This window comes from Petaurus breviceps, unplaced genomic scaffold, assembly GCF_028583685.1.
Source record: "Petaurus breviceps papuanus isolate PSGF00001 unplaced genomic scaffold, PetGlider_PUasm1.0 37, whole genome shotgun sequence".
Lineage (NCBI taxonomy): Eukaryota > Metazoa > Chordata > Mammalia > Diprotodontia > Petauridae > Petaurus > Petaurus breviceps.
Window position 1 is genome coordinate 16,526,456 of NW_027186296.1, and position 15,934 is coordinate 16,542,389.

General features: G+C 40.5%; 1 protein-coding gene across 3 annotated transcripts in view; it reads left to right on the top strand.

The window, feature by feature from the left end:
- SLC12A1 (solute carrier family 12 member 1) overlaps positions 1-15,934 on the top strand; it is a 138,376-nt gene that overhangs the window by 66,315 nt on the left and 56,127 nt on the right. For all 3 annotated transcript variants that reach the window (XM_069097987.1, XM_069097985.1, XM_069097986.1), the window contains exon 18: positions 13,192-13,332. In XM_069097987.1, the coding sequence (XP_068954088.1) occupies positions 13,192-13,332 (141 nt within the window). The remainder of the gene's footprint in view (positions 1-13,191; positions 13,333-15,934) is intronic.

The following is a 15,934-nucleotide window of genomic DNA, read 5'->3' on the forward strand; positions in this document are numbered from 1 at the left end:
CACAAGGACCTAGGTCTTGAGGCTCCATATTCAGGGTTCTTTCCATGCTTGAGTTGAGGCCAGTTACTTTCATAATAATGAGATAGTAAAATTTCTAATACAGCAAATATTGATAGACATAATCCACATCAACAGAAGCTCTTGGGGAAGGGGCCCTTAATAATTTTTGAGAGTACAAAAGGCCAAAGATCTGGAACAAAAGCTTCCTTCATTGCCCCCTCTACCTTTTAAAAAATGAAGTTATTAAGAAAAAGCAAGAGCTTATCAGATGTTTTGGTTTTAACAGAAAGAGTTCCAAGTGATATCCAGAAAACTCAACCTCCCCATTACTAGTGTCATACTGCAATATATAGGCTTGTAATCTGTTTTTACAGTCTCTTGTTTATTTCCTTCTATGCAGGTGGTAATAATATACAATATCACATCTATTTTTCCTTCTTTCATCCTCACCCAAAACTCTCTACCATATTTCCCTACTAAAGTTCCTGTATTTCTTCTCTAGAACATTTTCTTAACAGAATATTTCACGATCCCTTTTATCTTTTCTGCTCTTTCTGAATGGGACATGCACTATGGCTCAGGAGAATGAGAGTGGCCTCAGAGATGGTAAGACTTCTGACAGAGATTGGCTATGTAACCCTGGGTAAACTCAGGTAACCTCTCAGTGCTCTACACAATTCTCTAAGACTACAAGTTGCAGGGAAAGTGCTGGCTTGCATTGTTGGAGGGAGTTTTTTTCATTCAGTAGTTCCCTAAATCAGTGGTGTCAAACTCAAATAAAAATGAGAGGCCATGAAGCTTTACATAAGGATCTCTGCACACCATATACTGAGTTGGCTTTAAAATGTAATATTATCTGTGCTTTCTTACATTTTAATTTATCTTACTAAATATTTCCCAATTATGTTTTAATCTGGTTCCCTTGGTACTTGGGAGTGTCCCTGGTAAGGGTTTGGGAGAGGGACATGCTTGGACATCTAAACCCTAAATCAATGAGACCACAGGAGCAGCCACTTTCCCTATACTCTTTGATACACATTCTCTAGTCCTTAGTCCCATCCTATTACAACTCAGTGATTCCTCTATGAATTTGTCCCCCCTCCTTTAGAATATCTAATTACCTCGTTATGCATACTTTGTATAATTGACTATAGACATGTAAGGTTCGGGATTTCACTGCTGGCAGCCTTCTTGGATATTATTCCTTACTTTCTTCTCTGTTGGTTTTTCTTCACATGTTATACTTGTACTGTCTATGGAACCTACCTTGACAGATATATCCAGTTTTCCTGGTTTCCCTTACTTTTCAGCTTAACCTGCTCCCATGAGATTTTCAAGTCTTTAGACAAATACATTTTTACCAGTCCTCATCAGACATACTCCAATTCAATTCAATCAATGTTTATTAAATACAATATTAAATGCAAAGCAGTGTATAAATTTGTGAGGATCCAAAAGGAAAAAAAATGTCTCTCCTCTGAAGATTAGATTGTGGGAGGGAATCAGGGTAAATAGAATAAGGAAGAGAATAGCAAAAACCAGAGGTATCATGAAAAGTGTCACATAGGGATTGATGCTGGATCTAAATCTTAAAGAAACCAGAGGGTTTAAGAGGTAGAGGAGAAGAGGGAGCACATTCCCGTCATGTAGGAAAACCTGTTTGAAGATAGAGAGATGAGCGATGAAATGTCAAGTTTGGGGTCCACCTAGGATATCAATTTGGCAGGAACATTGAGTGCATGGGATATGAAATGAGTCTGTAAAGACAGGTTGGAGCCAGATTGTGGAGAACTTTAAATCCCAGGTGTCTATAGTATTTTTTCCTAGAGGTTAAGTGAGAACCAGTGAAGACTGTTGAACCAGAGCATGACATGATCAAAATTATGCCTTTGGGAGACTATTTTGGTAACTAAATAGAGGATGGACTGGAAAAGGCATTATTTGAAGCAGACAGGTCGATTAGAAGGTTCTGCAAAAGCACAGGGGAGAATGGGCTGGTGCTTGAACTGGAGGTAGGGTGTATAGAGAGATGGGGACAGGGGTGAGAGATATTGGGAGGTGGACTAACCAACATGGATGGATGTGAGTGATGTAGGAAGTTTTAGCCTGTGTGACTAAGGGAATAGTGACGCTTTAAAAAGAAATGGGATAGTTAGGAAGGTCAGATTTTGAAAGGAAAGATTCAATGAAGCAAATGTCTGTTTCAATTTGAGTTATGCTGCTGGGATGGCATACACATCCAGGTGGAGATGTGCAACAGGAAGTTGGAAATGCTTGATTGAAGTTCAAGAGAGGTCATGGTTGTATATGTAGATTTGGGAATCATTTACACTTAGGTGGCAATTGAAAACATTAGAGTGAATATTATCACCATTGCAGTGGTCTCCTATTTCATCTCTCTGTCTCAAGTCTCTCCCAAATCCAATCCATCCTCCATGCAGCTGCCAAAGTGGTTTTCCTTAAGCATGGATCTGACCACGTCACTTCCCCACTCAATAAATTCAATATTGCTTTTAGGATAAAATATAAACTCTTTTGTTAAACTTAAAGCCATTCACTACCTGGTCCCAACCTATCTTTCTAGCTTTTATCTTTCATTACTCCTATTCCTGAAAGCCATAGTGTCTCCATGCCTTTGGACTGGCTAGCCCCTTTGACTGGAATGCACTCTTTCTACAGCCACACCTCAGAACCTTCAGTTTTTTCAAGATGCAGATTTCATCTTCTACACAAAGTCTGCCCTTATACTCCAATGGCTCCCAACACCCTCACTAATGACCTTGCATTTATTTTGTGGTTATCGTTTCCTTTTTTTCCCTTTTTTGAGGGGGAAGGTAAGGCAATGGGGGTTAAGTGACTTGCCCAAGGTCACATGGCTAGTAAGTGTTAAGTTTCTGAGGCCAGATTTGAACTCAGGTCCTCCTGACTCCAGGGCCAGTGCTCTATTCACTGTGCCACCAGTTGCCCTTGTAGTTATTCTTCATATATGAACTTTGTAATGCTGGTGGGTCGCTATGTGGAAGGCACTCCATCCTTTCCACTCCCTCCTCTCTTCTGGAAGGGACAAAGCTGAATTTCCCTCCAGATTTCACTTGTTTCCACCCTGACTTTCTTCCTTTCCCACATTAGAGACCAGAGATTTGATTAACTGTACACTGTTAGAAGGGTGAACTCATATTTAGCATAGAGACAATGTCATGGCCCTCAGGTCTCTGTGGTCCTTTTATGTAATGTGGTTTACATCAGACAAAAAGTTTAGTAATACAATGATAATAGTTCAGATCTTTCAGTAAAGGAAAATTCCTAAAACTCAGACAAAAGTTTGGTTCTCTGCCCTAATTTAAAGTTTGCATCTTTCTAGTTAACCTCTGGCTTATTCATATTTGAGGCAAAAATAGGATACAGGAAATATTTAATTAAGAGAAGTGAGCAGAGTATGTTACAATGACTGCTACTGGTCAGGCAAAGGGAGGAGAAAGTGAGAAAGAGCTGACCTTTTGGAGCTTCCCTCAGTCCTCAAAGAGGCCATCATAACTAGCAACTTCAATCTCAGTTCTCTGTTCCAAGAAGCCTGCCAGGCTCAAAGGACCACCTCCATCTCCCTTCTCTGGCAAGTTCAGCTCTCCTTTCACCTGCTGCCCCCATGCTGTCGACTCTCTCATCTCAGTGTAGGTCCTGGAGATGCCAGGGATGCCATCTACTACCACTGCTTGATTTATCCTCATACTCATCAGGACTCCTTCCTCAAAGTCTACTCTCTCAGACTGAGTGCGTCTCCTTAGAAACTACCAGGCCTCGAAGTCTGCCTCTTGATATAAAGACCATGATACTCCAAAATCTTTCCCAGAGCTCAGAGGAAATTCAGGTTGTTCTGAACATTCCAGGCTTCTATTCAGTTCTCAAACCTCCATTCCACTGATTTATGTTCATGTTGCCTGCCATTAGAGAAAGTAAGCTCTACGAGAGCAGGGATTATTTCTTTTTTTTTTTTTGGCATCTTTTTAGCCCTGGTTTCTAGCACAGTTCCCAGCACTTACTTTGTGCCTGATAAATACTGAATTGGTTGGTTAAAATTGAAAAGAGAGCTATGGTCAAAATTTTAGGGAATTTGGGGGTCAATAGACGGAAATGGAAAAGGCACATAAAAGGAGCAATCAGAGAGGTAGCAGGACAGCCAGGGAAGCTATAATCAGTTTGGAAGAAAAATATCAGTAAGGTGTCAAAGTCAGACTGAAAAGGAAGAGAATATAATGAATGGAGACAATTTTTCTAGAAAGTTGGCAGTTAAGAGGAGGAGAAAGAAAGGACAAATTCTTGAGTGGGGCTATCTGCAGCAAAGGAAAGTGGGTAGTTTTGTTTTATTTTTAAGATATACAAGACCTGAATATGTCTATCTGCAAGCCAAAGGGAAGGAGCCACTGGGGGCAGAGAGGGACAAAATAGGGGGAGTAGTATAATGTAATGCCAAGGAAAGGCAACTTCCCAGGTTCAAAATACCAGCATAGGTGCTCTCTATTTTATTCAGTAACAAACCCAGAACAGAGAAGATCAAAACATGACATCATTCAAAATACAGCGTTTACTAAGCGTGATTAAATAATCTCCAAGCACTGCCCCACCCCAGGACCTTCCAATCATTCAATCAATTACAAAGTCTCTGTTCTAAATACTTCTCCACCCCTAGGCTATACCTTCATTTAATCCACCACAAAGCCCCTCTTCTCAAATGGAGATTAGTTTCCAAACATAAGGTCAAAAGTTCCCCACCCCTGGATCACAATTGAATCTACCCCAGAGTTACATCAAGTTTAAACACAGCACTTAATACCCAAATGGAGGTCTTTTCTTCATCTTGACAAGAGGCAAGTTCTCAGCAATCTTAGTTCCTGGGGAGACAAGGCTTAGCAAGGCCATAAGATACATTGCCAGTCCCTTCATGAATTTATCCTCTGTCTGTAGAACAGTCCTAGAACCCCTGAACACATTAGCAAAGCCCTCTCCCAGGATTTCTGTAAACATACAACAAGAAAATCCTTCTTCAGGGCTTCTGAACCAACAGAAAGGCTCCCAGACCCCTGCAACAACAGCACTGTCCTTCACCAGTGGACAGTATTCATTCTGTCTGCAGGACAGTCTCCAGACCCCTGCAACAACAGCACTGTCCCTCACCAGTGGACAGTATTCACTCTCTGTCTGCAGGACAGTCTCAGGGCTTCTTAGCGAACAGCCAGGTTCCAGGACTTCTTCAACAAAAGGACTGTCTTTCACCAGTGGACAAATCTGGCAAAACAACATCAAAACAGACAGACAAAGTACCAGCCAAACAGCCATGTCTCCTCAGTCCTTGGCAGCTCAGGGGGCAGGTCTCAAAAGTCCAGGGCAATTCAAAGCGGCCACCAGCAATTCTCTTAGTCTCTCTCTCTCCACGAGGTGCTGCTTCCAAAAAGATCTTCCGCCTCTCTCTAGTGTCTCTCCAAATCTACCTCACCAGCTCCTCCCAGTTCAGGACTTTCTTTTCACATCAACAAGCCCATCCCACAGGTGGGATTAACAAACTCTGGGTTTTAACACAATCAATTTGAAAACCAAGCCAATACAGGGGAATCTTTAATTGCCATTACTATCACAAGTAGAAGTGATTTAAAAATCAGAGTCCTGGAGGAAACAAGAGAGGATGAAATCAAAGATGTCCAGGTTAGAGGTAGCAAGGAAAAGGATCCCTTTATCCTCGTAGACAAAAAGGAAGAAGGAAAAGATAAGTAAGAGAAAAGAGCTTTTTAAATGTAGAGGAAGAGAATTGAATGAATTCAAGTCAAAAGGTCCTAATCTTTTTAGTAGAGTTGAAAAATCTGCAGAAAGTGAGGCAAGTAATAGAATTAAGGAGCTTGAAGAAAGGGGAGAAAGTTTGGTATAGCTATTATGTGAGAAGGTTATAGGGATTCAATAAGAGAAGGAAAAGGGAGTCTCCACATAGCTTTGAAAGTCCACTTGAAGTGAGAAAACATAATTTTGAAGTAGACTCAAAAGCTCTGTTTTGTGACTCCCCGCCCCCCCCCCCCCCCCCCCAGGTCCTGAGCAGTTCAGAAGTGAGAGGAAGTGATACCAGCCCCCCCATATGCTCCAATACCAATTACCCCCACTACTGTCCTCTCTGTCTCTAGTTGTGCCTCTTTCTGTCTGGCTCTGGCTCTCTGGCTCTCACACACCCAGACACACACACATGCATGTATCTTCGATCTTTCTTTATTCGCTCACTCCTCACCCACATACCCAAGGCCTCACCTCTAAAGCAGCTCTCATTCAAAGTCACCTAGTTATCATCCTCCATGTCTCCTCCTCTCCTCAGCTAAGCTTGAAGAAGATGTCATCACTCGGTAGTTCCACTCTCTTTCCTCTCTTTCTTCCACACTGTGTCCCGTCTGGCTTCCAGCTTCCTTGTCCCCCCAAAGTTACTGACGATCCCACAATTGCCAGATTGAAGGTCGTCTTCCACAGTTCTCATCCACCTCGGACTGTCTATAGGGTTAAGTATCTGGGTGTTCATGACATTATTCTTTCTTGGCTATCTTCCTACCTGTATGACTGTTCCTCCTCAGCCTCCTGAGATTCTGAATATACCTATATGTGTACATACACATGCATGTATATCATGTGTGTATAAGTACACATACACACATTTCTGTATAGTGTGTATACATGCACTATATGGAATATATAGAATGAATAGACTGTGGTGCATGTAGGTGTGTATACATATACATATACATATATATATATGACAGAGTATGAATTTGTTTATAAGCCAAATCCCCCCGCTATACTTCATGGATTAGAGAAACCTATCATTTAAGCGTTTTATAACCCCTATATTATGTACACCTACATATATGTATATGTGTATGTACACACAGGATTGTATATACATATGTGTATATACATATATATGTATGCACACGTATGAGTTCAAATTCCACCTCCACTGCTTACTACCTTTGTGACTATTGGCAAGTCACTTACCCTCCCTGGGCTTCTCTTTCCTTGGCTGTAAAATTAAGGGATTGGACTAGGTGACCTCAGAGGTCCTTTTCAGTTCTAGACTTAACGATTCTATGATCTTATATGGATACATACACAAATATAAATATACATATACCATATGTATTTTATATATATATATATACACACACACACACACACACACAGCGATTTTTATACTCAGTTTATAGTCTTCCACTCCATCCATACCCTATTTTTATTCTCAGCAGTATCAATATTCACTTGTTCACACTTGTATGTTAGCAAAATCTTTGGCAACTATGTAAAATGGGGATCTATTTGAGAAAGAGAAATCAATTAGGAGACTATTCATATATATACACATATATGTGTGTTGGGAGATTATTCACATATGTTTATGAATATATATGCATTTGAATATATGTATACAAACATGTATGTGTATACTGTGCCTATGTAGCAGATAAAAATATGTGTGTTTATATATACATATACACATATACATATATATGACACAGAATGAATTTCTATATATGCCAAATCCCTCTACTAAACATCATGGGGTAGGAAATCTGCCTTATCTAAATTTTGTATCTTTCCCAGTGCTTATCCCAATGTTCTACATACTCTAGGCACTAGATTTTTTTTTTTAATGGGTTGGGTTTAATTTAAAAAAAAAAATTTTTTTTTTTGTTTTTTTTTTTTTTGTTTTCCTCTTCTGGTTCCAGAAGAAAAGGATTTGTTTTAATCTTCTGATTGAGAGCTACAATAAACATATCTGTTTTGTAGATTTGTTCCTATGTATGTATATGTGTATGCACACATAAATAGACATAATTTGCTGTCAGAGGAACCTGGACAGAACACAGTATTTTCCACCATATCACTGTGTTTAGCCTTAACTTATCCTGCTATAATTTAGGCCCATTTCTTTTCTTTTATCTTTAGTAGAAACAGAGAACGTTTGCTTGCTGTCCTCTTCACGGAATAGCCTTTCCTCTGTTCAAAGACTGTGACCAGCCACCTCATCACAGCCTGTCTGTATTTAGTCTGTAGACTAAAGAATTGCAAACTCTTCACGCTTTCCTCAGACCTGTATTGTTGCATTTGATATTTCTTTTAAAAAGAAAGGAAAAAACCTGCCCCACAACCCATAGTTTTGTCTACTAAAATGCTGAGTTCATTTTAAAACTCATTTTTGGATGAAGTTAGCTATACAAGTATTTTAATTGGGTGATAAAATCCACTTCTGTGATTCTGACTCACGGTGAGGAGTTAGAGGACTCTGTCCCTCCATGTCTTTCTCTCTCTCTCTCTCTTTTTTTATTATTTGCTTTTTCCCCATGGCAGCTGTATGGCAGCTTTGCTTCCACATTAATATGTGTACAACAATGATAGTATAATAACTTTCAGCAAAGAGAGATTCTGCATGAAATATTTTTATGACTTCACAATATGGCAAACCCAGGCACTAAAGTAAATCTCACTGTCACAGTTAATGTTTAATTTGGATTTTTGTAATACTAATAGATATACGCTAGAATGTATTTATTTAAATAAGTGCCAGTTTCCCCAGGGGTTCACAGTCATGGTAGTACAATCCATAGGCTGATGCTAAGGCACATCCTTCCTGGATCTGGCAGTGATTTCTCTGTTCCATGTCTACTTTCTCTGTTGGGCACCCTTCATTGAATTTCCCTTCTTTGCTTTGTACTACAGGGTAGAGAGACCCAAGATAGATCCAAGTCATATCCCATATCGAATAGAATTTTAGGGCTGAGAGGGAACTTAGAGATCACTTTAGTACAGAGGTTCTTAACCTGAGGTCTGTGAACTTATTTTCTAAAAAGATATTTTGATAACAGTATTTTCATGTAATTGATTTCCTTTGTAATCCTGTGTATTTTATATTTATATTTTATGTATTTATATCTATTTAAATATTTATATTTTATATTATGCATTTAAGAGAAAAGGTCCACAGACTTCGATAAAAGGCAATACCTCAAGAAAAAAAAAAGGTGAAGAAACCCTGGATTAGTAGTCTATCTCCGTCCTTTTACAGCTGCTCAGAGAGACCAAGACACTTGCCCAAGGTCATATGGTGTAATGTAATGCCAAGGAAAGGCAACTTCCCAGGTTCAAAATACCAGCATAGGTGCTCTCTATTTTATTCAGTGACAAACCAAGAACAGAGAAGATTAAAACATGACATCATTCAAAATACAGCATTTACTAAGTGTGATTAAATAATCTCCAAGTACTACCCCAACCCCAGGACCTTCCAGTCATTCAATCAATTACAAAGTCTCTGTTCTAAATACTTCTCCACCCCTAGGCTATACCTTAATTAAATCCACCACAAAGCCCCTCTTCTCAAATGGAGATTAGTTTCCAAACATAAGGTCAAAAGTTCCCCACCCCTGGATCACAATTGAATCTACCCCAGAGTTACATCAAGTTTAAACACAGCACTTAATACCCAAATGGAGGTCTTTTCTTCATCTTGACTCGAGGCAAGTTCTCAGCAATCTTAGTTCCTGGGGAGACAAGGCTTAGCAAGGCCACAAGATACATTGCCAGTCCCTTCATGAATTCATCCTCTGTCTGTAGAACAGTCCTAAACCCCTGAACACATTAGCAAAGCCCTCTCCCAGGATTTCTGTAAACATACAACAAGAAAATCCTTCTTTAGGGCTTCTGTACCAACAGAAAGGCTCCCAGACCCCTGCAACAACAGCACTGTCCTTCACCAGTGGACAGTATTCACTCTGTCTGCAGGACAGTCTCCAGACCCCTGCAACAACAGTACTGTCCCTCACCAGTGGACAGTATTCACTCTCTGTCTGCAGGACAGTCTCAGGGCTTCTTAGCGAACAGCCAGGTTCCAGGACTTCTTCAACAAAAGGACAGTCTTTCACCAGTGGACAAATCTGGCAAAATAACATCAAAACAGACAGACAAAGTACCAGCAAAACAGCCATGTCTCCTCAGTCCTTGGCAGCTCAGGGGGCAGGTCTCAAAAGTCCAGGGCAATTCAAAGCGGCCACCAGCAATTCTCTTAGTCTCTCTCTCTCCACGAGGTGCTGCTTCCAAAAAAAATCTTCTGCCTCTCTCTTGTCTCTCCAAATCCACGTCACCAGCTCCTCCCAGTTCAGGACTTTCTTTTCACATCAACAAGCCCATCCCACAGGTGGGATTAACAAACTCTGGGCTTTAACACAATCAATTTGAAAACCAAGCCAATACAGGGGAATCTTTAATTGCCATTACTATCACATATGGCTAGGTTAGAACCAGGGCTATAATCCCAATCTCCTGATTTCTACTTCAGTTCTCTTCACTCTCAACCACACTGCCTTCTTAGTGGCTTCTAACGTCTCCAATCCCATCACTTTTCAGAGTGACTGAAAAATAAAATCCTTCCAAAGAATGCTTCTGATCAAGTTTATAGGTAGGTCTAGTCTTCCAACAATTCCCTAAGGATAAAGGCCATCTCTCACGCTTCTCTTACACAGGGTCAGACATCATGGTATCATGGAAGGTGCACTAGAGGGCTTGAGTTTAAATCTCATTTCTCCCATTTACTACCTGAGTGACTTGGCCAAGTTACTGAACCTTCAAAGACCTCACTTTCCTAAAATTACAAATGAGAGGGTTGGACTAGATGACCACTAAAACCTGTTCCAAAAATACTTGTTGAATTAAGTTAAAATGGAAGGAGAAAGGAGCTAACATATTGTCTAAGGAAGTGATGATAAGATGCAACACATCAAACTGCACCTGAACCAAATTAAAATATAACTGGGAAACATTTAAGAAAATAAATAAAAGCACAGTGCAACATAGATAATGTTAATGTTGTGGTTTTCTAAGTCAATATCCCTCGGTAGGGATCCATTTCTATTTGAGTTGGCCACCCCTGGTATAATGAACAGAGAGGTGGCCTTGGTGTCACTCGATCAACAAGCATTTATTAACCATTTGGGGAGAAAGAAATGGCAAACCACCCTAGCATCTTTGCCAAGAAAACCCCAAATTGGGTTGTGAAGAGTAAGACATGACTGCAACAACAAAAACTATGTTCTAGGGTGGCAGTGAGTTTAATACTAGGAATACTAGGAAAGGCAAAAAAAAGTGTCTGTCTCCAGGGAGCTGATATGCAAATGGCAGAAGACAACACGTAAATAACTAGATATATGCAAGACATATATGTCCATAGATAGAATAGATAGAAGGTAATGGTAGAGGGGAAGGCACTAGCAATGGAAGTAGGGCAATGGAAAAGGCCTCCAGTAGAAGGTGAGATTTCTGTTGAGTCCAGAATGAAGGCAGAGGTGAAGGTGAGGAGGGAGACCATTCTTAGAATGCGGGACAGTCAGTGCAAAGGTATGGAGTTGGGAGATGGAGTGCTATGTGCCAGGAATAGCACGTTGGTCAATGTGCCTGGATTATAAACTGGGTGGAGGGGACTAAAGAAAAGATTGGAAAGGCAGGAAGAAGCCAGGGTGTGACTGGCTTTAAATGCCCAACAGAGGACTTTATATTTGATCCTGAAGGTTAAATGAGAGCCACTGGAGTTTACTGAGTAGGAGATGACATGAGGAGACCGACTCTTTTGGAAAATTAGTTCAGGCAATTGAGTTTGAGGATGGATTGGAGTGAGAAGAGAATTGGGATAGGGAAATTAATGAGAAGGCTATTGCCTTAGTCCAAGTGAAAGGTGGTGAGGGCCTGAACTAGAGTGATGACTACATGAATAGAGATATGTTATGTGAATAGGGAGAAGGGGCCAATACAAGAGATATTGTGAAGGTAGTTTGGCAATGGATTAGAAATGTGAAGTGAGTGAGATTCAGGAGCTGAGGATGATACTGAGTTTGGAAGCCTGGGACTACAACAGTGGGGAAATGATGGTGCCCTTGACAGAATAGAGAAGTTTGGATGAAGGGGAGGGTTTGGGGGGGGGGGGGCAGGGAATGAGTCCTGTTTTGGACATGTAGAGTTTGAGTTGCCTAGGTAACTCAACTATGGCTGCCTATGGAGTATGCCTCTGGAACATTCTATTCAAGATGTCCCAAAGGCTAGAAGACCCAGGTACAGAGCTTGCCTTTGACACTCTAGCTATGAGGATATAAGCAACCGATTTAACCATTCAATGTCCCAGAAACTATGCTTTGGGTGATTAGTTGCCTATCTGCATTGGTGATGGGAATTTCCACATTAAGAAACTGATGAAATCAAAGGTCTAGACTACCCTTTTCACTGCTCCCCTCTCCCAGTTATCTGAATGGGGCAGATACATATAAATGAAAGCATGACATACTAGAGAAAAAGACTGGCCTCAGACTTGAGAAGATCTTAGTTCAAGTCTTGACTCAGATACACACTGGCTGTGTGACCCCAGGCAAGTCACTTAATTTCCCAGCATCCTGGCAGCTCTCTAAGACAAATTACAAAAAAGGTTCTGATCTGCACTAACAGAGAACTCCCCATACTAATAAAAATCACAGGTATAGTTTTTTTTGTTGTTGTTTTTTAAAAGAAATCTAACAGTGGTAACCTAGTGTTGTAATGAGAAGTCAGAAGTTTCCGTTCTGGCATTTACTTTGTGACCTTGGGCAAGCTACCTAACTTCTCTGGGCCTCAGTTTGCCCATTTACAAAATGAGAGGGTTACCTAGTTCAACTCCCTGGGAACTCTTCCAACTCTAATAGTGTATGAACTATGTAGGGCTACAGCCTAGCACATAGCCTGCCCACTAAGCTCTGTGTGTTTCTTTAAATTTATGCCATGGCTATGATTGATTCACCATCCCTAAAAGTGACCCTGAAGGCTGAGCCAAGGGCTGTTGGCATCTTCCTCCAGTGTCACTTTCATCACAGCTCTGCCATGAATCCAGGCTCATCACCATCTGCCTCCTCCCCACTTCACTCAGAATCATCGCAATTAATTAATCACATGCTAATCACCCCAGACTCCTTGGCTAGAATGTGAATATAAAAACGGTGGTGGGTTTGGGGAGCTGAATTTTTGTGGCCTTTGTGGATGTGTTCTCCCATCCCTTAGCCTAACAGAGCTCAGTCGCCTATTTTTGTCCTTTAAAAAAACAACCATGGCTTGATGTAGAATGCCATGGCTTTTGACCGACCAATATTTCATCATGTCATACAGGGACCACGCAAGGAGTGTGTGAAGGAGATGAACAGCGGCATGGCCAAAAAGCAGGCCTGGCTTCTCAAGAACAAAATTAAGGCTTTCTATGCTGCAGTAGCAGCAGACTGCTTCAGGGATGGTGTCAGAAGTCTCCTTCAGGTAAGGCCAATGAGTGGGAAAGTGAAAGACAATTAACACCGAATGTTAATGAATCTCTAAAGTGAAATGATCCAACTGCCAAGATCAATACAGATGATTCAGGATTTGGAAGGGTTCTAGTCCTAGGCACTAGCCATGATAAAAGGAGGCCCAGGGTTTCAGTGTCTCTGAGTTGTGAATGAGAACAATGGAAAATAAGGTTGCCTTTGGCCACCATAACACAATCTGCACCCACGCATATTGAAATGCAAATTTTCCGGTGGTTGGCAACATTCTGTATCCTATTAAAACTTCAAATTATGTTTTGCATTTCATACTATATACAGCATTAATAGTTAGGCATTTTATTCCTTTTTTGTGCAAATGATGCGAAGACAGCTGCTAGACCTGACTAAATAAATGAATGATGATCTGCTATGTTAAATCTCACAGTCCGCCTAAATTATTTCCAGAATATTTAATGAAATTTAATATTCAGAGCTGCTCAAGACTGAAGCACACTGATTTCAGCTCTCTGGATTCTCCCTAGAGCTTTGACCTTTTCTTTTGCCCTTAGTACTAAGGAAATAGGTAAAGTCTTTTCTCCATACCTGCTATCACTAACTCCAATCCATTTAATGCAACAAAACATTTATTAAACACCTACTGCATGCAAGGCAAAGTGATGGATGCTAGGGATATAGGATAAGATAAGACAAAAGTCCTCCCTTAGAGGAATTTAGAGTTCAGAAAGGAGAAAAAGGCACACATATAAGCACCTATAAGTTAGAAATTACAAATAAATCAACTTAAGAGTGAGATAAGGAACACTTTGCTTATAATCAAAAATATCCAAAAGTGGACTTTGTTCTGGGAGGTAGTGGACTCCCCTTCCCTGGAAGTTTTCAAGGAAAAGCTAAATGACTACTTGTTGGATGTTTTAGAGAGGGTTCTTTTGTAAGTTGGGTTGGACTAGATGACCACTGAGGTTCTTTACAGTTTTTTGTATCTGTGAGAATATACTAACTGCAAAGGAGAGTTTCAAGGTGGGAAAAATTTAGAGAGGGACAGATCACTTCCACCTACTGGGATCAGGTAAGACATCATCATGGAAGAGACATGTGAAGAGACATCCTTGAAGGAAGAAGAGGATTTTAATTGGCAGAAATGGGAATAGAATTGTCAGGAATTGTGAACAATACAAACAAAGGCATAGGGGTGGGAGAGAACAGGATAAGAACTGAGAATGGGCGGGGAGAGTGTGAAGGGGCTGCAAATGGTCTGAAATTAACTGGAATATGCAGGATGTGAAGGATATAACTGAGAAATTAGGATGAAAAGATAAGCTAGTCAAGGAGGGTCTTGAATGCTTATATAGGAAATCTATACTTTATGATGTAGGCAATAGAGAGTCACTGACCATTTTTTATGTGATCAAAGAAGTGTGGGTAAACTTAGAGAAAGGGGAGATTAGAGACAGAAAGACCAGTTAGGAACCTATTATGGTAGCCTACACAAGAGGTGGTTGCATTGTGAAAGCGGAAGGAGCAGGAAACAGTGAAGGAAGTAGATCAATTAATGAACAAGTCTTAAGTACTTTCTATGTGCCAGGAAATATGCCAGGTACTGGGGATGCCAAATCAAAGAATGGAATCATCCCAATATGTAAGGAGCTTACATTCCAATGAAGATAGAATTGATGGTGCCAAGGACTATGCAACAGAGCCTGGGAACTAATTGGAATGCGGAGGGGAATAGGGCAAGAAAAGTAAATAGTCAGAGATGACTTGGACATTTCAAACTTGGAAAATTAGTGTGATAGTATGCCATCAAGCAGAAATAGAGAAAACAAAAGGAGGGATAGATGTTGGCAGAATGATCATATGTTCATTTTTGGATCACAGAATTAGAGTCAGAAGGTAATTTTGAAGTCACCTAGATCAGCATCCTCATTTTACAGATAAGGAAACTGAGGCACATAGAGGTTAACTGACTTGACGTTGCTCACACAGCTTATATTTAACAAAACCAAGATTCAGACTGAACCCTTTTCTCTAGATCTAGCCCTTCATTCTCTGTTCAGACAGAGGTGCTGACAGAGCCTTCATGTGGAGAGAGGCATCAGGCAGCTGGAAATAGGAGACTGGAGCCCTGTCGAGAGTTTGGGGATAGTGGTACAGATTTAAGAGTAATTTGCCTAAAGTTGATGATTGAAGGCTGAGGAATGGATAAGGTTGAAAAAGAGAGTGTAGAAAGAAAAGAGGTCGCAAAAGGGAACAATCTGGGGAAGACCCACGTTGAAAGGACAGGAAGAGAAAGAGTAGTCACTGAAAGAGAAAATATAGAAATACTCAGGGAAATAGAAGGCAAATCATGGTATCATCATGTCATAAAAGCCAGGGAAGGAGAGGCTGTCAACAAGGTGGTCAGGGGGAAAAGCGGAAAAAACATTTATTAAGCACTTAAGTGTTTTACAATATCATTTCCTTAGATGATTTGACAAACCCTGTGAGGTAAGTGCTATTATCCCTATTTTACAGCTGAGGAAACTGAGGCAGATAGAAGTTAAGTGACTTGCCCAAGGTCATAGATAGTATCTGAGGTAAAATTTGAACTCAATTCT